At 45.1% G+C, this 19,371-nt stretch overlaps 1 protein-coding gene across 3 annotated transcripts; it reads right to left on the minus strand.

Annotated features, from left to right (window-relative positions):
• Positions 1 to 255: 255 nt before the first annotated feature.
• ARV1 (ARV1 homolog, fatty acid homeostasis modulator) lies at positions 256 to 19,237 on the minus strand. 3 transcript variants are annotated; one of them, XM_069484726.1, is made up of 6 exons: positions 19,061 to 19,237; positions 10,757 to 10,876; positions 8,857 to 9,010; positions 4,112 to 4,336; positions 3,170 to 3,316; positions 256 to 317 (listed from the first exon to the last, which is right to left on the minus strand). In XM_069484726.1, the coding sequence occupies exons 1-5, from the start codon at positions 19,235 to 19,237 to the stop codon at positions 3,174 to 3,176; spliced, it is 819 nt and encodes a 272-aa protein (XP_069340827.1). In that variant the 3' UTR covers positions 256 to 317; positions 3,170 to 3,173. The 3 variants fall into 3 exon arrangements, with proteins under 3 accessions (XP_069340827.1, XP_069340828.1, XP_069340826.1); XM_069484727.1 differs by lacking the exon at positions 256 to 317 and adding an exon at positions 1,925 to 2,806; XM_069484725.1 differs by lacking the exon at positions 256 to 317 and having other exon boundaries at positions 1,925 to 3,316.
• Positions 19,238 to 19,371: the final 134 nt, after the last annotated feature.

Raw genomic sequence — 19,371 nt, forward strand, 5'->3', positions numbered from 1 at the left:
CGTGGATTAGAAGTGCTTACCTGGGTTGTCTGTAACATAAATTGTCACCTGGTGCATGTGTCAGTCCCTGTAACCACAGTCCTCGTGTCTGTGTGTGTCTGTGTGCACCCTGTGTGTAAACGGTCGAGCCGTTTCTCGGGTGCGTGTGGGGAGGTGAGTGGGGCTGGGTGTCCGCTGCCCCCATCACTGCTTTTTTCCCAGGACGGATTTCCAAATCTCCGCTTCACGTAATTCATCAGAAACGAGGAGCCCGGTTTATAGCTCACGTCTTCTTTTTCAGATGCAGCTGGCCGTGCGGCAGACAGTAAAGAATGCGACTGTAGACAGCAAAGGAAGTGTTTAGGCGGCACGTGCTGCTCACAGTCGAATCCACACACACTCGCTGGGCGGCCCCGGCTCCGGTGGATACGGAGGACCCGAGCCACGTCTCTCCTGGCACCGAGCTTTGGCCAGGCCGGGGGAGTGAGGCACAGACACATGGTATTGTACTAGGAGACACAGGCAAGTAGAAACCATGAGATGACATAAAACAGGACAATGGTTTTCAAATGACTGAAGATATGGGACCTTATTCTCCTAACTATAAATTATAATTGATGGTCTGACACGCAGAAGCACTTATGAAAGTAGGGGACAAAAGTCTGACACTGGGACAGCTTTGGAAGCTCTTGGTCACGTGTTAGGTCCACGTCTGTTGGTGTCAAACTGGGCACTAGGAGGTCACCAGAGGAGAGAGCCCCACGACTCCAGCGTTTGGAAAGTCTCCACTCCGCGGAGGCAAAGACACCCGGATCTGGCTGGGGGAGAACAGGGCGCTCTAGGACCGGCCAGAGAACCAGGGAGGAGGAAGGAAGGAGGAGGGAGGAAGGAGGCGGGAGGAGGGAGGACCTGTGGCGGGTGTAGGGTGTGGGGGAACAGGCCTGGGAGAAGAATTAGGACCACGTTACGAAGGGCCACACTGACACTTGGAGGAAACTAGGGACGTTCCTTAGGAAGAGACGAGAAACTCCTACTGAGGACTCTGGAGGGCGCCAGGAGTGAGCGTTCTGGAGATTTCCAAGGCCCTGCTGAGGCCGGTTATAAGGCTGTGGTGACCTTCAGGCAGGAGAAGATGGGGCGGGGTTGCGGCCCGAGGGAGGAGAGACAGGAGTGTTGCATGAGCAAAGCTGTCAGGACAGGACTCTGCTTCAGTGGGAACAGGGCGGTGACGCCGAGTGCCACGTCAGACCTGCTTCAGGCCCTGCAGGACCACCCTGGCGACAGCGACGGTGACGGTGACGCGGCAGAGAGGGAGGCTGGAGAGGGGTCTGCGAGGACTGTGCACGGTGAGGGGGCGAAGAAGAGGGCTGGCGACAGAATCTGGGTACCAGCAAGGGCATCAGTGAAGATCTGAGGCTGGAAGGAAGTGGTGGCCTGTCCAGGAGCGGCCATGAGCCAGCGGCGCCCAGAGCAGAGCGCAGGGGGGAGGAGGGTTCTGAAGAGGAGCTGGCAGGGGCTTCCCTGTGAACGTGAGGAGTCTGGATTCAGGAGACTGAAAGAAAGTGTATTTTACAAAGACAAAAGGCAGGGACCGGGCGCGGTGGCTCACGCCTGTAATCCTAGCGCTCTGGGAGGCCGAGGCGGGTGGATCGCTCAAGGTCAGGAGTTCGAGACCAGCCTGAGCAAGAGCGAGACCCCGTCTCTACTAAAAATAGAAAGACATTATCTGGCCAACTAAAATATATATCGAAAAAAATTAGCCGGGCATGGTGGCGCATGCCTGTAGTCCCAGCTACTCAGGAGGCTGAGGCAGGAGGATCCCTTGAGCCCAGGAGTCTGAGGTTGCTGTGAGCTAGGCTGACGCCACGGCACTCACTCTAGCCCGGGCAACAGAGCGAGACTCTGTCTCAAAAAGAAAAAAAAAAAAAGAACCCCAAAACAAAGACAAAAGGCAGTGAAGAAACAGGGAAAGCAGGCTCGGACCCCCTGTTCTAGAAGGAAGAGCTACTCGTGTGCCCAGGGGAGGGGAAAGAGCCACCGCAGAGGAGAGAGGATGAACGAAGCAGCGACATCTCCGCAGACGTGGGAAGGAAGAGGATTCACTGGCATGAAGACTGCGGCGACAGGAGTGGAGGGTGGAGCGTGAGGACAGGCAGGGAAGGTGAGAGCCGCCACCTGCAGGGAGGACGTGGCAGACCGAGGGAGCAGTGGCCACAAGCATGGCCGCGACTTTCCCTGACACGGGCCTCAGGCGAGGCCTCTGTGCCGTCCCCCTGCAGCCCACCCTCCGCAGGCTGCCCAGGCCCCTGCGTCCTCGCTCGGCACGGAGGCTGCCAGCCACGAGGCCGGGTGTGACTGGAGCGAGCGGGAGACCCACAGCCCGAAACAGCTCCCGAGAGGAAGCTGAGCGCAGAGCGAGACAGGAGGGAGGGAAGGAGAACTCGGGCAACCAGCGAAGGCCTGCAGTGAAGAAGGCAGCTCAGGGACCTGCGACACTCAACTCTCAGCACGGTGAGCACAGACATGGGGGCAGGACGCGGGAAGCAGGTGGAACGACCGCGCTGAGGCCGTGTGATGGGGTCGCTGCGACGGCACAGGACAGCGAGGCCCACCGAGGTTCTGCGCCGGCAGGGGTGGCCGCTCGAGAACACTGCGGCCCTAGGGAGAGACAGACGCGGCCTTAGCGAAGCGCGTGAGCCGGAAGGCAGGAGGCCGGTGGATTTCCAGGGACTAAGACGGCACAGCTCGGCGGCTGCCTACAGGCTCCAGGTGTGGTCAAAGCCCAGGCAGGCGGGTCGGAAGTCGAGGCAGGTCGGGGGTCGAGCAACTAGAGGCGAGAAGAGCAGCAGAAACCAGGGATGGGTGAGGGAGGGAGACGGGCGGGGGCGGGTGGGAGACAGTTTTAGAGTCTGAGATCTTAGCAGGACGGGGTGCGATTAGAGGTGTTAGGGAAGTTGTGAGGTTGGGACCCTAGAAGCAACAAAAACATGGACGTTGATGTCCCTGAAGATGACAAAAGGAACCGAAGGACCCTGGGAGCCATGCACTAAAATCCTTAGGCCGGGGGCGACCCGGAGGGAATCAGGTGCCACGGGGCGTGTTACCTAAGGGCACCTACTTATTCACAGTGGCATCTGCCTGACTGGAGGCCACGTGCGTGAACGCGTGAACACCAGCGATCTGTCGGTACCTCCTCAGAAGTCCTGGGACCTGTAGATGGCACAGTCACTCCCAACGTCCCACTCCATCCTCTGGAAGAAGTAGACCACCATGCTCTCCAGCACGAAGCCACTCAGGATGGCCAGCAAGGAGAGCTTTCGGTTGGTGTTTAGGGTCACTGGAAAAGAGAAGACTGCAAATAAGTTCTGAAGAATTTAATTAAATGACATTGGCTGTAAACTGCGTGGTAGTGTGAACTGTTTGTAAAGCTGTTCTTGGAAAATCTGTATTCTCATGAATCTATCCTGCTACCCTCTCCCACTTTCCCATCCACACATCGTTCGGGAGAACCAATGCCGAGCTCCTCCTCCTCCTCCAATCAAGAGACAGATTCCCATGCATATTAAAGGAAAAAATATAAAAACATTTCTAAGCTTATAAAGAAAATAATAGGAAAAAAATGATACTCCCACCGCCCCAGTTTGCAAGATGCCAAGCATCAGCATCCTGATACAAAGCATTAGGTAAGAGGTTCACTTAAGACAGCGCTTCTCACAAGATATGGGAAGTGAAGAAGCAGTGGGATTCTCATCTCTTCCGTGGTGTAGCAGGAACTGTCCTGGGTTGGGAGGCGGATCCAGCATTCCTTCCTGGCTTGTCACTTTGGAAAAGCCACTTACCCCTCAGAGCCACACAAACTCATTCATAAAACCTAAGTCCTAACGGCTGCCCTACTAACCTCACAGGAGAGAAATAGTGTGTGTGAAAGCATTTGCAAAACGGTTATGTACTACGTGGTTAAACGGAGCAAATGCTGGGTACCTTCTGAGTGTAAGGCACCGTAGCTGTGTCAGGTGTTGTTATGCTATGCAGAATTCCAGGGTTCACCAAGCTGTATAAACACTGTGCTCCAGAAACAAGGCTTTAAGCTTTATGGCGGGTTGAGAGCTGAGAGGGCAGAATAAAAACGTACCTCTGATGGCCTGAAAATTTGATGTGAGGACAAATACTTTAATGAGTTTGAGGCACAGTGGTGTGTAGTCGTGTTCCCAAATGACAGCCGGAATCAGCAAGAGCTTTCCGTAGCTGGACAGTAGCAATGCTTTCAGGAGCAAAACGAAGTTGGGCTTTTTTTTCGCCGTCACGGGCTGCTCTGCCCACAGGAAAGTAAAAATGCCAATAAAAAAGGCAGTTTGTTCTAAAGAGGAAATGGAAAATAAAAACATGAATGTCCCCATCCAAAACATATTCCCTTCAGAATAAACCAAATTCCAAAATGCACCTTATTAGCTGACTTCATTAGACATGCTTTATCAAGATCAAAATTTCTTTTTCTTCTTCTTTTTTTTTTAATAAACTCCTGGTTTTCGTGTCACGTCCTGCTGGTATTTCAGAAACATATTTCAATAGTTCTTTCATGAAATATTCATCATCCATTGAGGAAAAAGTAACTCCATTAGAATGATAATCATACACTTTCTGAAGTTCTCAGGAAGTAAGATTCTGTTTAAATGCCCGTGTAAGAGAGCTCCAAGGAGAGAATGACACAAGGAGGATGGGGGCCGTGAAGTCTAAATGATGGGACCTATCCTAAAAATGGGATAACACAGAAAGACATTTTTCTTTGTGCGTGCTTCACTATTTGAGTGCCTACCATCTATAAAATTTTGAATATTCTGTTGCCTAAATTAAAAGATTTCCCTCATTCATTCTGACAACATTTTGAGTACAATTCTCTCTCTCTCTCTCTCTCTTTTTTTTGAAGATAGGATCTCACTCTGTTGCGTGGGCCAGAGTGTAGTGGCATCATCATAGCTCACTGCAACCTCAAACTCCTGGGCTCAAGGGATCCTCCTGTTTCAGCATCCCGAGTAGCTGGGACCACACACACATGCCACCGCACCTGGCTAATTTTTCTACTTTTTGCAGGATGAGCTCTCACTGTGTTGCTCAGGCTGGTCTTGAACTCCTGGCCTCAAGCGATCCTCCTGCCTCGGTCTCCCAAAGTGTTGGGATTATAGGCGTGAGCCACCATGCCTGGCCTGAGTATAATTCTTTATACTTGCAGACAGTATTCACAGAAGGACAGAGTCCAGGTTAGAAGCAATAGTTCCACTGTGTCTTATGGTCAGAATACAGCATAATCTGTTCAGTTCCTATGAAGTACTAATTTAACATTTCTTTGAACTGTGCTATAATTTTTATTAGGATTGGCAGTCCTCTGATTCCCTAGCTGCATATGTTCTGAGTGGTCTGTCCCTAACTCCATTTTGTTCCCATAAGCTGTGTTATTTGTTGTTTAGATTTCTGCAGAATTGGGTTTTTCCGGAACACATGTATCATACTACAGCAGAAGAAACTATACTCCTCTTTAAATGTTCTATGACTTATTACAGCTGACCCTGGAACAACACGGGATTGACGTGCCTGGGTCCACTTACAGGAGGATTTCCTTCCGCCTCTGCCTCCCCTGAGACAGCAAGACCCACCCCTCCTGCTCCTCCTCAGCCCACTCAACGTGAAGACGATAAGCAAAAGAACTTTATGGATGATCCACTTCCACTTAATAAACAGTCAATATATTTTCTTTTCCTTGTGATTCTCTTAATAACATTTTCTTTTCTCTAGATTACTTTCTTGAAACAGTACAGTACATAATACATATAACACACAAAATAAGTATTAATTGAGCGTTTATGTTATCGGCAGGGCTTCCAGTCAATAGCAGGCTGTTAGTTGGTAAGTTTCCAGGTAAGTTTCCGTGGATTTTCAGCTGTGTGGAGGGCCGACCCCCCAACCCCTCTGCTGTGCAGCCAAACTGCAGAGCCTCGGTATGTAGGTGATTAGAATCGATACAATAATTTAGGATGGTTCAACTTGCATGAAATTTGATAGATTCCTCAGCGGAGACAAGTTATCTCCCTTCAAAATAACTGAAGGGCTTGGATCCGCTCGAACAGGCAGACCGGAAAGCTTGGATTTTGGCTCAAACACGTGATAAAGAACTCCCTGAAGAAACGAATAGTGAATGACTAGGGAACGACAACAACCGTCTAACACTGGTGGGTTGGAGACACTCAAACAAAGCCAGACTATCTCCGGAATCTAGGGAAGGTCTCCTACACCAGATGGGTTGGACCACATAACCTCCGCATCTTTGTCCTGTAGGATTTACAGGATTCATGGAACCGCACAGCCCTCAGGCTCTCGAGGGTCAGGGCGGCTCGGTGGGAGCCGCTGCCGACCCGCAGGACGCTGCCGACCCGCAGGACGCTGCGGTGCAGAACACACTGAATGGGGACCTGGGAGACTCTCCCAGTCTCAGCGCCGACACTGACCCGCTGTGGGGCTTTGGGGAAGTCACTTACCGCGGCTGCATCTATGTTTCTACAGCGACAGATAGGGGAGAACCCTAACCCACCTGCCTCAGAGGACAGCTGTGAAAAGTAAATTAGATAATACCCATAACAGTAGTTTTTTACATTATAAAATGCTCTATATAAGATATTCTTTTCTTTTTTTTTTTTTTTTTTTGAGACAGAGTCTCGCTCTGTTGCCTGGGCTAGAGTGCCGTGGCATCAGCCTAGCTCACAGCAACTTCAAACTCCTGGGTTCAAGCGATCCTCCTGCCTCAGCCTCCCGAGTAGCTGGGACTCCAGGCATGCGCCACCATGCCCGGCTAATTTTCTCTATATATATTTTTTAGCTGTCCAAATCATTTCTTTCTATTTTTTTTTAGTAGAGACGGGATCTCGCTCTTGCTCAGGCTGGTCTCGAACTCCTGACCTTGAGCGATCCACCCACCTCGGCCTCCCAGAGTGCTAGGATTACAGGCATGAGCCACCGCGCCCGGCCTATATAAGATATTCTTAAATCAACTCCTTTAGGGCTTTATAATCTAACCAGGGATTAGATTAAGATACATAAAAATGCTAAGTAACAGTAGAAAGAATTTTCTGATTAAGTGTCAAAACATCCACTAGAGTAGTTGCTATAGGAATTCCTATCTTATTTGGAAATAAGCTTTTTTTCTTATATTAGATTAAAAATATGACCATGTAGTAGTTTATCTTAGAACATGTTTATTGAACACCTACTACAGGCCAGGCATCTAAGGGCTTGAACTGCACCAGTGATGGAAACAAAGAGCCCTGCCCTCATTCAGTTTGCACGTCAGCGTCAGCGGGGGAGGCAGACCACAGAGAAGAGATAACAGATAACTTCTGTGATGTGTCGGGTGATAAGTACCACAAGAAAAACAGCAGAGCAGGAATGGGAGATCAGGAATATCAGAGGGGGGCTGATAGCGTTGGTCAAGGTACGCTTCATTGAGAAGGTGACACTTCAGTAAAGACTTGAGGGCTGGGAGGGTGTCAGACATGTGGGCATTGGGGGGACACGCAGTCCAGGCAGAGGGAACAGCCAGTCCAAAGGCCTGAAGGTGGAAGCTCATCCACTGTGTTTGAAGCGAGTTAACCAGAGAGGCTGGGCCAGAGTGGATATGGGCGATGGGGCAACGTGATCTGACTCGTCTGGAAAGGACTATTCTCTGTTGCGAATCCATTGTTGGAGAACTGGGCTAGAAAACAAGGAGGCTCATGCAGTGATCCCGGTGAGCGATGAGGGTGGCCTGCGTCAGGGTGGTGGCCACAGGGGCAGTGGACCGTAGCAGTAGTACAGTAGGAGGACTATCCTGAAGGTGGAGCCAATGGGATTTCCTGATGATCTGACCACTGGGTATCAAAGAAAGAGGCATCGGGGATGACTCCAAGGCTTTTTGGTCTAAGCAACTAAAAGAATGGAGTTCTCTGCCCCTGACACGGGAAGGCTGTGGATGGAGCAGAGAGTCGAGGAGCTTGGTTATGGGCATGGAGATTACAGATATGTAAGCGGAGATGTTGCGAAGGCAGCTGGATAGGCTAGAGGTGTGGAGAAAGGCCTAGATTAGAGATGGGCAGGACTCTGTTGGGAGTTCCCAGCAGACAGGTGAGATGAACAAGAGAGAGGGCAGACAGAGAAGACAGAGGGCAAAAGAGGACACACGGTCTAGAAATAAGACAAGGAAGTAGACGGAGGCTTGGTATGACTAAAATAAAGTTTCATTATAATTAAACTCTGCTTCTAAAGAATTTAGAAGCAGAGAAGCATGGAAATGAGTAATAAGAGTCACAGAAATTAATTTAACATAATTCTGACCTTAGAAAAATGATAACTTAAGTCACAAATCCAAATTCTGAAGAAATGCACTTTGTGAACCAAAGCAATTTTGGGGAGCAGCCCATTTCCCTGTATGCAATCATGTAATTGACAAGTTTTTCCTATTAAATGTATTGCACTAGTATCATGCAATTAGTACACTGGGTAATGTCTGTCCATTATCAATCTGTTTTAATAAAGATGGGACTTACGTAATCCTTAAACTATATAATCAGAACTTAAACATAAAGAATTTTATCAACAATATTATGCTTCAAATACTTTATGAAATTCTCTAATTTGATAAGCAGAACTATTTCCATACCACATGTGTGGTAACAAATAAAAAGCAGGTAATTTTGACAGACTAACTCACAGGTTAGTGGCGGAGCTGAAAATACAGTCTCAAGTTTCGAGTGATAAGTAGCTTCTCTTATCAGTGATTAAGACTACATGTCTTTATTTTAATCAGAACAGTCAAATACTGGTTAACTAAGAATGGAAAGTGTGGTGTCTCCTTACCTAAAGAAGCAATGGCAAACATTCTATAGAAATCCCACTCCTTGGCGTATCTGATCAAGTCGTCAGGGGCGGTGTTCTGGCTGGAATCTTGAAGCTGCCACCACCTCAGGTATGCTTCACAAAGCAAACAAAACATGCAGAGTTTTCCATGGATCTGACAGTCAAAGACATTGCCATTCAATTAGGTAAAGAAACACTTAGTTGCACTTAATATCACCAGGCACAGAGGTAGCTAAGTATTCATGGTTTTGAAGAACGTCCCATCTAATTGCTTTTCGAATTCAGAACTGTCCAATTAAGTGCCTAATTGCAGTGGCTCTTAATCAGCAATGTCCATCAGAATCAAATGGGGAGATTTTTCAAAATATAAATGTGCAGGCTCCAGTCCTCATTCAGAATCTTTGGTAGTAAAACCTGGACATCCATATTTTGAAATAGCTCCCAGGGGAATTCTAATGCGCACTGTGCACCCTTAGTTAAAAATAACTGTTTTAAATAGTAGTTCATCTTTCATTATACATTTTCAACATCTGTCCTATACTCAGAATCAAGCAGAGGATTTATGTGACTCATGTATAGATGGAAACAGCAATAAGAGAATAGATTTAATCTGAAGGTTCCATGATACTGCATAAGAAACTATTAAACATAAATTTAAAAAAAATGCCTCTGCACTGGATGAGTAGAACTCAATATGTTGAAAGAGCAATTAAAAGCGGGAAGTTCCTAAGACTGGAATTTTGGCTAAAATAGAAATATTAAACAACAAGAATTGGCTTTTGCCTATATATTTCTCCTATAGATTGAGCTTTGCCCATCAATACAAAGTGGGGAACAGAAAACACGCGTGTGAAGCCCATGTGGTCCAGGGGCAGGTATCGGCCTTAGGCTTCTGAGGCTGCTCCAGCCGGCACACTAGTCCCCCGGGCTGCACCCTGCAGTCACCTGGGGAGATCTGGAAAATAGCGATGCCTGGATCCCATCCCCAAAGATTCTGATTAAATTGGTTCTAGGGAGGCCTCGGCTTGGCAGGTTTAAGGCTGTCCCCACCCCCCAGCTGATTCCAATGTGTAGCAATGTTTGAGAATCAGTGCTCTGGTAATTTAAATACTACCCTGGTTATTTAACTTGGGGGGTGGGACAGGGATAAATAAACTGCATCGTAACTGTCCAAGTTAGCCCAAACTTAGGGTTGCCAGATTTAGCAAACAAAAACACATGACACCAGGTTAAATTCGAATTTCAGATACACAATGCATAAATGTTTTTTTCTAAGTATGTTCCATGGAACATTTGGGATACATTTACACTAAAAATGTATTTGTTGTGTATCTGAAACTCAGATTAACTGGGGGTGTCCTGTATTTTACCTGTCATCTCTAACCAAACTATTAAAGAGCTCACAAGTCAACACACTAAAAGTATATTTTAAAAAATCCAACTTTATAAATCAGGACTTTTCTGATTAAACTCAATGTTGTTATTTACTTTATACATTCCTTTAATAAAAGAGTATAAAATACAATAAATTGTCTTTTTTAACATTTTTATTTTAATGTCTGCTTACTTCTTTCAGGAACAATTCTCTATCTGGATATGCTTTATTTTATTCTGTTTAAAATCAGTGATGCCTGCTTCAACCTAACGAAAGGCAATCCAGATTATGGTTTGTCAGTTTCCTGCCAGTGACCACATTCTTAAACATTAAGTATTGTGTATCTTTTTAAATCAACACCTGTTATTTCTAGAAACTTCCAGACTTGTTGAGATAAAAGAATCACTCTTAAGCTAGTATTTCTTTTTCCTTTTTATAATATTCTTTAATTCTGTTCAAAATTCATATTATTCTTTTAAAATGCAACAGCATCAAGTAAAATGTAAAAAAATTACCACAACTTACATTTATTGTAGTATTAAAAAGAATATGTCTGTAGGCCTGGGCTTTGCATAAAATAGCATTAATCAAGATGATAACAGGGTCATACTCGATGTATTTGTCTACAGGTTTCTGGCAGGATTTCTGAAATAATACAAGATAATATTAGAACAAGCAAAGTCATGCATTCTGAAATCCTAAAAGATTTCAAAACAGCAGAGTCTATTTGGACGTGTATAGCAACAAGGCCATATCAGCATTTATTTAAATAAACTTCCATTCAGATATAAAATGTTCATCTGTATAAGAAGTGATTTCAAAAATGACTAAATATACTCTAGGCTAGAAATATTAATATTTTAAACCCATATGCAAGAAGCCAAAAAGATACCTGACTTAAAGACTGAGGTTAGGCAGGAAAGTCTCCCAGGAGATTCTACCTTCAATCTGTAGGGTTTCCATTTTTTTGTGTGTTTTTCTGTTTTTTTTTTTTTTTTGGAGACAGAGTCTCACTCTGTTGCCCTGGGTAGAGTGCAGAGGCGTCATGGTAACTCACAGCAACCTCGAACTCCTGGGCTTAACTGATTCTCTTGCCTCCTACCGCCTTAGCCTCCTGAGTAGCTGGGACTACAGGCATGCGCCACCATGCCCAGCTAATTTTTTCTATATATATTTTTAGTTGGTCAGATAATTTCTTTCTATTTTTAGTAGAGACGGGGGTCTCACTCTTGCTCAGGCTGGTCTCGAACTCCTGAGCTCAAGCGATCCTCTCACCTCGGCCTCCCACAGTGTTAGGATTACAGGCATGAGCCACCGCGCCCGGCTGGGCTTCTGTTAATATTTTCAATTCTACTTTTGACTTGTAGGAATTGGTAAAAAAATAAATACATTTACAATGTACTTTCATTGATAAATTGCTGCCTGTTGGTTAGATGGCCCCCAACTTTGAGGTTCTTGAAACATGACTTGGAGGAAAGTGTTCAGCGAAACCACCCTTCCCCCAGAGCTACCGAGAGCTGCACGTGAGTAAAGACGGGCACAGTGCCGGGGATGAGGATGCTGAGGTGGCCGATGCCAGGGGAAGCCTGGTTTTTTCTCCATTAACACTGAGAACAGGGAAAGAAAATTGTCTTTCTCTGCTACAGAAGGGACAGTGGAGAGTGCTGGGCTATGTGTAAGGAACTGGGCGGTGCAGCCTGGCTCTCGGTTCCCAAATCCAGCCTCCCTTGGCTCTCAGCAGCGCCTGTCAAGTGAATTTTTGCCCCCTAAAGGGTTACCAATTTGGAATTCAGGTTCTGTACACACGTGATTACGCTGTTATCAGATCCCAATACCAGTAGAACGTATAAAATGCAGGTACATAAAAACAAGCTCACAGCCCCAGTGTGGTGGCTTATGCCTGTATCCTAGTACTTTGGGAGGCCAAGATGAGAGGATCACCTGAGGCCAAGAGTTGAAAACCAGCCTGAGCAAGAGCGAGATTCCCATCTCTATGAAAAATAGAAAAATTAGCTGGGGGTGTGGTGGCACATGTCTGTAGTTCCAGCTACTCGGGAGGCTGAGGCAGGAGGATCGCTTGAGCCCAGGAGTTGGAGGTTGCAGTGAGCTGTGACGGTGCCACTGTACTCTAGCCTGGGCAACAGAGCGAGACTCTCTCAAAAACAAACCAACCAAAAAAACCCCAGACAAGCTCATTGGAAATGTGACATTTGAAGCAGTATGGGTTGCAAAGTTGATCAATGCTACAGTTTACTTCGTAAAACTACAGGGAACCCTCCTTGTCTGCAGTTCTGCACGGTCAACAGTGGTCTGAAATATTAAATGGAAAATTCCAGAAATAAACTACTCATGAGTTATAAATTGCATGCCGTCCTGCTCTGCTGCCCGGGGTGTGAATCATCCCTTTGTCCGGCATATCTCAGCTGTGGATGATCCCACCTGTTAGTCACTCGGCAGCCATCTCAGTCACCAGACTGAATGCCGCGGTATCGCAGTGCTTGTGTTCAAGTCGCCCTTACTGGACATAATAATGACCCCAAAGTGCAAGAGCGGTGATGCTGGCAATCTGGATATGCCAAAGAGAGGCTATAAAGCACCTTCTTTAAATGAAAAGGTAAGCGCATTGTTTAGGTGAAAAAGGTCAAAGTTCTTGCCTTAATAAGAAAAAAAAATTTATGCTGAGGTTGCTAAGATCTATAATAAGAATGAATCTCCTATTCGTGAAATTGTGAAGAAAAAAGAAATTCATGCTAGTTTTGCTGTCACACCTCAAGCTACAAAAGTTGAGGTCACAGTGTGTGGTAAGTGCTTAGTTAAGGTGGTAAGTGCTTAGTTAAGATGGTAAAGGTGTTACATTTGTGGGGGGAAGGCATGAACAGAAACATGTTGTGACTGACAGCAATCAGGCTGAATGCTATGTGTGGTTGTGGGCACCCACTGGGTCTCTTGGAACATATTACTATCCCCCTCAGATAAGGGGGACCACTGGGATGGCTATAATTCAAACACAAAAACATTTCGAAACTTTGAGAGGATAAAATTGAAATACAAGAAGTGACGAGTATAAAAATATGCAAGGATGGTCTTTTACTTACATCAAAATGCTGGAAGAAAAATGAAGTACACTGAAGAATATTAACGCTGTACTTGAAATGTAATCAAACGTGGTATTTGTTTCCAACTTAAAGAGTTTCTCCGCTTCATTCATGTCATTACAAGAAATAGGTATGTTTTCCCAGTTATCAAGTGAACCCAGGAAGGAAGATTGTGTTGTTACCTCAAGTTTAAATCTACTTAATCAAACTGAGGTGTGAGGAATTATTATTTTTGCAGTTCCTTACCTGAGCAGAGGGTAAGGCAGCAACTAAACAGAAGCCCCAGAGTCAGAAATTCCATATTCACAAGGAGCTGTTTTATATTTTTCTTCCTGTGCTACCTGTGTGGAGCACATTTCCTCTGTTCATAGATTGGAAGAAGATTGGAAGACAAGAGATCCCACTTTATTTTAAAATGAAACCACTAAGAGGTCAGGGGTCCTCTGTCCTTTAAAATTCTCTAAAACCTACATTCAGACAGCATCACAAGTCTAAGACTGAGGATTTGGACAATTTTTAGGAGGTAGGCACAAACCAGCACCAAGAGACACAGCAGCTGTTTCTGCTTTTGCATTCCTTTGCTTGACAAATATTTTTGGTGAGGCCATTACATTTATAACAGCAGCTCTCTTTTCTCGGTCATTTCTTGGGCCAGGCACTTCTAAGGTACTACACGTTCACCTTTAACCAAAAGTCGCTAAGCTCAAGGACACTGCAGTTTAGAAGGGGAAGACAAACAGTCACTATGACATGATCTGATGACCACAGTCACGACACTGTGTAGCATCCCAGGTGCTACAATGGGATGAGCACAGGGTGACGTGAAACCAAACAGAAGGGGCAGCTTCTGGTACCACGTGACGTGCCATGCGCTTTCTCCATCTTCCCTTCCTAGGACTCTGAGTGTTTTATAAACACTGAGAGTTCACTGGAGTCCGCTGGTTCTCCGGTCAGTTTAGACCTAACTCTGCCGTGTTCTCCCTCTATGACTTGCTTTGCCCTTACGTGCTGCTCTCAGCTTACTTTTCCTCACGCCTTCACTTTGAACGTAAGGAGGAAAACTGCACACACACGCACACACACACACGAACCCAACAACTGTAGTAAAACATCTTATTGGAAGTTATGTTTTTGAAAATTCAGTAAATACATTTTCTTATTTTGGCAAAATTGTTCCATTCCATATAACTTACTGCTTAATAGACAAGTATCCGGAAAAGATAAAGTTTCCCTCTAAGCAATCTCTCCAGCACAGGGAAAATCCATGCACACTCTGGAATTCAAATTTTTTACCACCTTCATCTTAAGATGGCGATGACTGACTTTGTGTGCCATAGCCTCCAACTCCCTAATGAATCACATCTCTTTTAGAATATAAATTGGCCAAACCAATTTTTTTCTGGACTTTTTTTTTTTTTTTTTTTTTTTGAGACAGAGTCTCACTCTCTTGCCCGGGCTAGAGTGCCATGGCATCAGCCTAGCTCACAGCAACCTCAAACTTCTGGGCTCAAGTGATCCTCCTGCCTCAGCCTCCCCAGTAGCTGGGACTACAGGCACGCGGCACCATGCCTGGCTAATTTTTTCTATATATTTTTAGTTGTCCAGCTAATTTCTTTCTATTTTTAGTAGAGACGGGGTTTCGCTCTTGCTCAGGCTGGTCTCCAACTCCTGAGCTCAAGTAATCCTCCTGCCTTGGCCTCCAAGAGTGCTAGGATTATAGGCGTGAGCCACCACACCCAGCCTGGAATATTCTTGCTGCTTCTTTCTTCCCATCATCTTTAGGACCATTCCCTTCACTTATTCTCAAATCTGTTTAATTTTAGCTCCACAATAAGCAAACATGTATCTTAAAATTAGAGCCCTCTGCTCTGCATCCAGCATCCCAAGGGCGGGAGTCACATGCTTTAGTGCTGAACGAACTGAAACGAGAATCTTAATGGAGTCTTGTTTTGTTTTGTTACCATAATAATGAACTTACCAAATATCTGAGCACTTAAAATAAGCCAGGAACTACAGGATATTAAAAGTATTACATCTTTAAGAATAATTGTAATAAATTTTGAAGAGCTGAAGCGGAAGGACATGTTATATTAGATGAAGGAAAACTAGACAAACACAGGTGAGCTGGGAGGAATGGCAGCAGAAAAACAAGCAGAGCAAAGGGAAAGGAGATTAGGATGCAAAATACAGGTGGGAAATCAGACTGAGGGTCTCGCTGACTCCAAAAATGGCAGGGAAAGAGACCAAAGTATGTATCATTTACCCACTGTAACCACTTAGAAACTTTGGACACTATTTCACGACAAATAGCCTGGATCTAAAAACTTTTTACTTTTTATATCTCAAAAGTTGGAAAGCCTTTACAAAATTCATCACTTTATGGTTTAATATTTCAGAGTCTGGCATCAACTAAATGATTTTTCCTGAGAAATGCTATTATGGCTTAAACTTTACTGTGCATTAGCATGATAAAAATGAGGCCGTTACATGTTCTATCTCATTATGGAATGGCTGTGTACAGTAATGAATCCATAATGTACCGTGCCACCAATCAATATTCCAAACATAACTCTAAAATCTGTCTCCTGGGAAGGAGAATACGATGGTAGGGGAAAACAGGAAGGTGGGAGGTGGCTATTGACCTGAACAGCTATCCAATAATTATTTTGTCTTTCCAAAAATAAAAGTATAAAGACTTAAGCATCTGATGATTAGGAAAGGGATTTTATTAGCTTAATGCTAATATAATATAAAAAGACTGTTTTATATTATTAAAGGTTACTAACTAAAATGCATATACAAATACTAGCTTTTCTTTGGACAAAAGACCATATTCACAGTTAATGTGGTTATCCTCTTCCAGATGATCATTTAATAGGACCAGTCCAAAAGTCATTAATGTCAGATCATATATAAGATACTGTTCTCCCCCTCCTCCCTGATGGCCAAAAATATGCTAATCTAAAAACCTGAAAATGGTCCAGGCATTCAACAAATATTTATTGAGTACCTACTATGTGTAAAGCACTGTTCTGGATGATCTAGCTACATTAATGAATAAAATAGACAAAATGTCTGTCCTTCTGTAGCTTACATTCCAGTAGGAGGAAACAGGAGATAATACATCAATTATATAGACTATTACAAGATGATAGGTGCTATGGAGAAAGATACAGCTGAGAACGGTATCATAATTTTTAATAGGGTAGTCAGAGTAGGCCGCCCTGAGATGTTGGGAAAAGTACTTGAAGGAGGTAAGGAAATGAGCCATGCCGATACCTCAGAGAAGAGTGCTCCAGGCAGCGTGCAAAGGCCCTGAGGAAAGAACCCGTCTGGTTTGTTTGAGAAACATCAGGCAGCCAGTGGGACCGCAGTGGATATGGGAGGAAGAAAGTAGCAGGAGACTACAGAGGGCCTTCTAAGCCAGTGCAAGGTCTGTGGCCTTAACTCTGAGTGAGATGGAAAGTCACTGGAAGGTTCTGACCAGAGGAATGACATGATCTAACTTACATTTTTAAAGGATCAGTCAGTCCCTGGCTGCTGTAAGGAGAAGAGACTGCAGAGGTGGGAGGGTGACTTAGGGAGACCAGGTAAGAGTTATGACAACAGTCCAGGTGAGACATGATGGTGGCTTAGAGCAGGGTTGCAGTAGTAGGAGTAGTGAGAAGTAGCAGATTCTGAATAATAGTTTGAAGATAGAGCTAATAGGATTTGCTGAGCAACTGAATATGGGATATGAGAGAGAGGAATCAAAAATGACTCTAAGTTTTTTGGTCTTAGGAACTAAAATGGTAGAGATCCCATTAATTGTGATGGAAGAGTTTGAGGTGTCTACTGAAATCCAAGTGGAGAAGTCAAGTAGGTAGTTGGATATTTGAGTCTGGAGTTCAGTGAACAGGTTTGGGCTGGAAATATAAGTTCAGGAGTTACTACAATTTACATGGTACTTAAAGCCATATGATAGAATGAGCTTTCTAAGGGAGCACATGCAGACAGGAAGAGGCCAGCGACTGAGGTATAGAGTACTCTGTGGTTACAAGGTAAGGAAGTGAGGCAAAACCAGAAAGGAGATTTAGAGAAAATAGCCAGCGCTGTAAGAAGACAGTAAGAAGAGTACTGTGCCTGGCAAGCTCGCAGTGTTTCAAGGAGGAGGAAGTAATAAGGCCAAATGCTACTGATTCTCAGTTAACCAACTGAAAATCGACTACTGGATTTAACAAAGTGGAAGTCCACAGTGATCTTAACAAGAATTGTTTCTACTGAAATGATGGGTGGGAAGAAAGTCTGTTTGAAGTAGGTGCAAGAGAGATTAGGAGAGGAGATAAAGATAGCAAGCACAAATATCTCTTAGAGGAGTTTTGTTGTCTAGGGGAGGAACAAAAGAGCAGAAGCTAAAGGGGGAAGTAGGGCCAACGGGAGTGTTTTGTTGTTGGTGGTGGTTTTGTTTTTTTGATGGAAGAAACACTAGGTACGAGTGCTGGTGGGAATGGTCCAGCAGAGCAGGCTAGTGTTGCTACAGGCATGGCCTTAAGTAAACGGAAAAAATGGGACCCAGTGTACACGTGGAGGTAGACCAACACAGGTATACCAACAGCCCACCTGTAATAACAGGAGGGATGACAGAGCATAGCACATAAATAACAAATGTTAATATTGGGTTTATGTGGTTGCAAAGCTTGCGGAAGTTTTTTTCTGTTTTCTTAGTGAAAGACAAGAGGATCTATGGGAAACTCGAAGAGAGAGGATATTTGGTGATTGTCCAGAAAAGTGGGAATGTGAGTGGACTAGGGAGATGTATCAGGACTGCCAGATGGCATGAAGGGCCTATGTTAGGTTAATGGTCATGAATTTAAGGTGTTTTCCCCCCGCAGCATACAGCTGCACAGATGAAGGGACAGACCAGGCAATATGTTGGATTTAACAAGGGTTGATATTTTGCCAAGGGAAAGCATTTGAGTGAGAAACAGGAAATTGAGGATGTATGCACCAGATTGTTAAATGGTTGACAACAGATTATACAGGTATGCACAGTTTGTCTACTCCTCTGTGTGTTACTACAGACATTTTACTAATGAGGATTAGAAAATCACAAGATCAGAAATGAGACAAAAACCGTACTGACTGCCTATTATGTGAGAAGTTCTTTGCTAATGCCTTCAAAGAACTCCCAATTTTGTAGACTCTTTAAACATAAGATTATCTCCTATAAATAGATTATGAACACCTTGGAAGCAGAATTTTTACTTCCTCACTTTTGGTTTTTGTATCACCAACGTCTAGCATAGCGCTTTGTACACAGTAGCCATTCAATAACTACAATAGATGGAATGCTGAAATAAAGCATTCCAGGAGAATTCAGCATGGGTTGTGGAGGGTAAGGATAGTATTTATAACTTCTGTCAATGAAAGGGAGATTCGCTAGAATGAAGTAGCTTTGGCATGAACCCAAATGTCAGCCTAACCCGATCTTCAATTTTCCGGCACAATGCCTACATCCCATTCCTACCTGATGGTCGCTTCACCTGGTCAGGTCTCACCAGCCAAGTATGCCCCAGTATGAGGAAAGCGCTGTAGGGTATTGAGTTCTCCATCAGCACCAGCATTCATGCAAAGACCCCGGGCGAGAATGTCAACCACCAAACTAAAGACTGTATTAGAGGACCCTGCCCCTCACGGTCTCCAGATCCCGCCGCGCCATTTTCTTTCCAAGGACACCCCACACCTGACAACTCACGCAGATAGTTATCTTCAGCACACCGTGGTTATAGTCTCGGTACAACTCTTTGGCCTCCTGGTTGCATTCGATGCATCTGTACTGGCAGGAGGCCGAGGCAGCCGTAGGAGTCGCTGACACCCCATCATTTGCCTTCCCCTTCCCGGGCCGCAGCCCGCTCCGCCCGCCGTTACCCATTTCACTCAACAGAGACCCAGAACTTCCGACCCAATGGCGGGGAAGACGTCAGACGCCAGACCGGAAGACCCGCGCCACGCGAGGCTTATCGGGATTCGTAGTCCCAGCCCCGGAAACGAGGCCCGAAGCCGACC

Source organism: Eulemur rufifrons, chromosome 11 (assembly GCF_041146395.1).
Source record: "Eulemur rufifrons isolate Redbay chromosome 11, OSU_ERuf_1, whole genome shotgun sequence".
Taxonomy (NCBI): domain Eukaryota; kingdom Metazoa; phylum Chordata; class Mammalia; order Primates; family Lemuridae; genus Eulemur; species Eulemur rufifrons.

Bases quoted from the DNA above. Each gene is read 5' to 3' on its own strand.
- ARV1 (XM_069484726.1), bottom strand. From the start codon at position 19,237: ATGGGTAACGGCGGGCGGAGCGGGCTGCGGCCCGGGAAGGGGAAGGCA. The intron at 10,877-19,060 runs GTGAGTTGTCAG...GTATTATTTCAG, and splicing joins TGCTGAAGATAACTATCTGC to AAATCCTGCCAGAAACCTGT. The intron at 3,317-4,111 runs GTACGTTTTTAT...TCTCTTTTCCAG, and splicing joins AAATTTTCAGGCCATCAGAG to TGACCCTAAACACCAACCGA.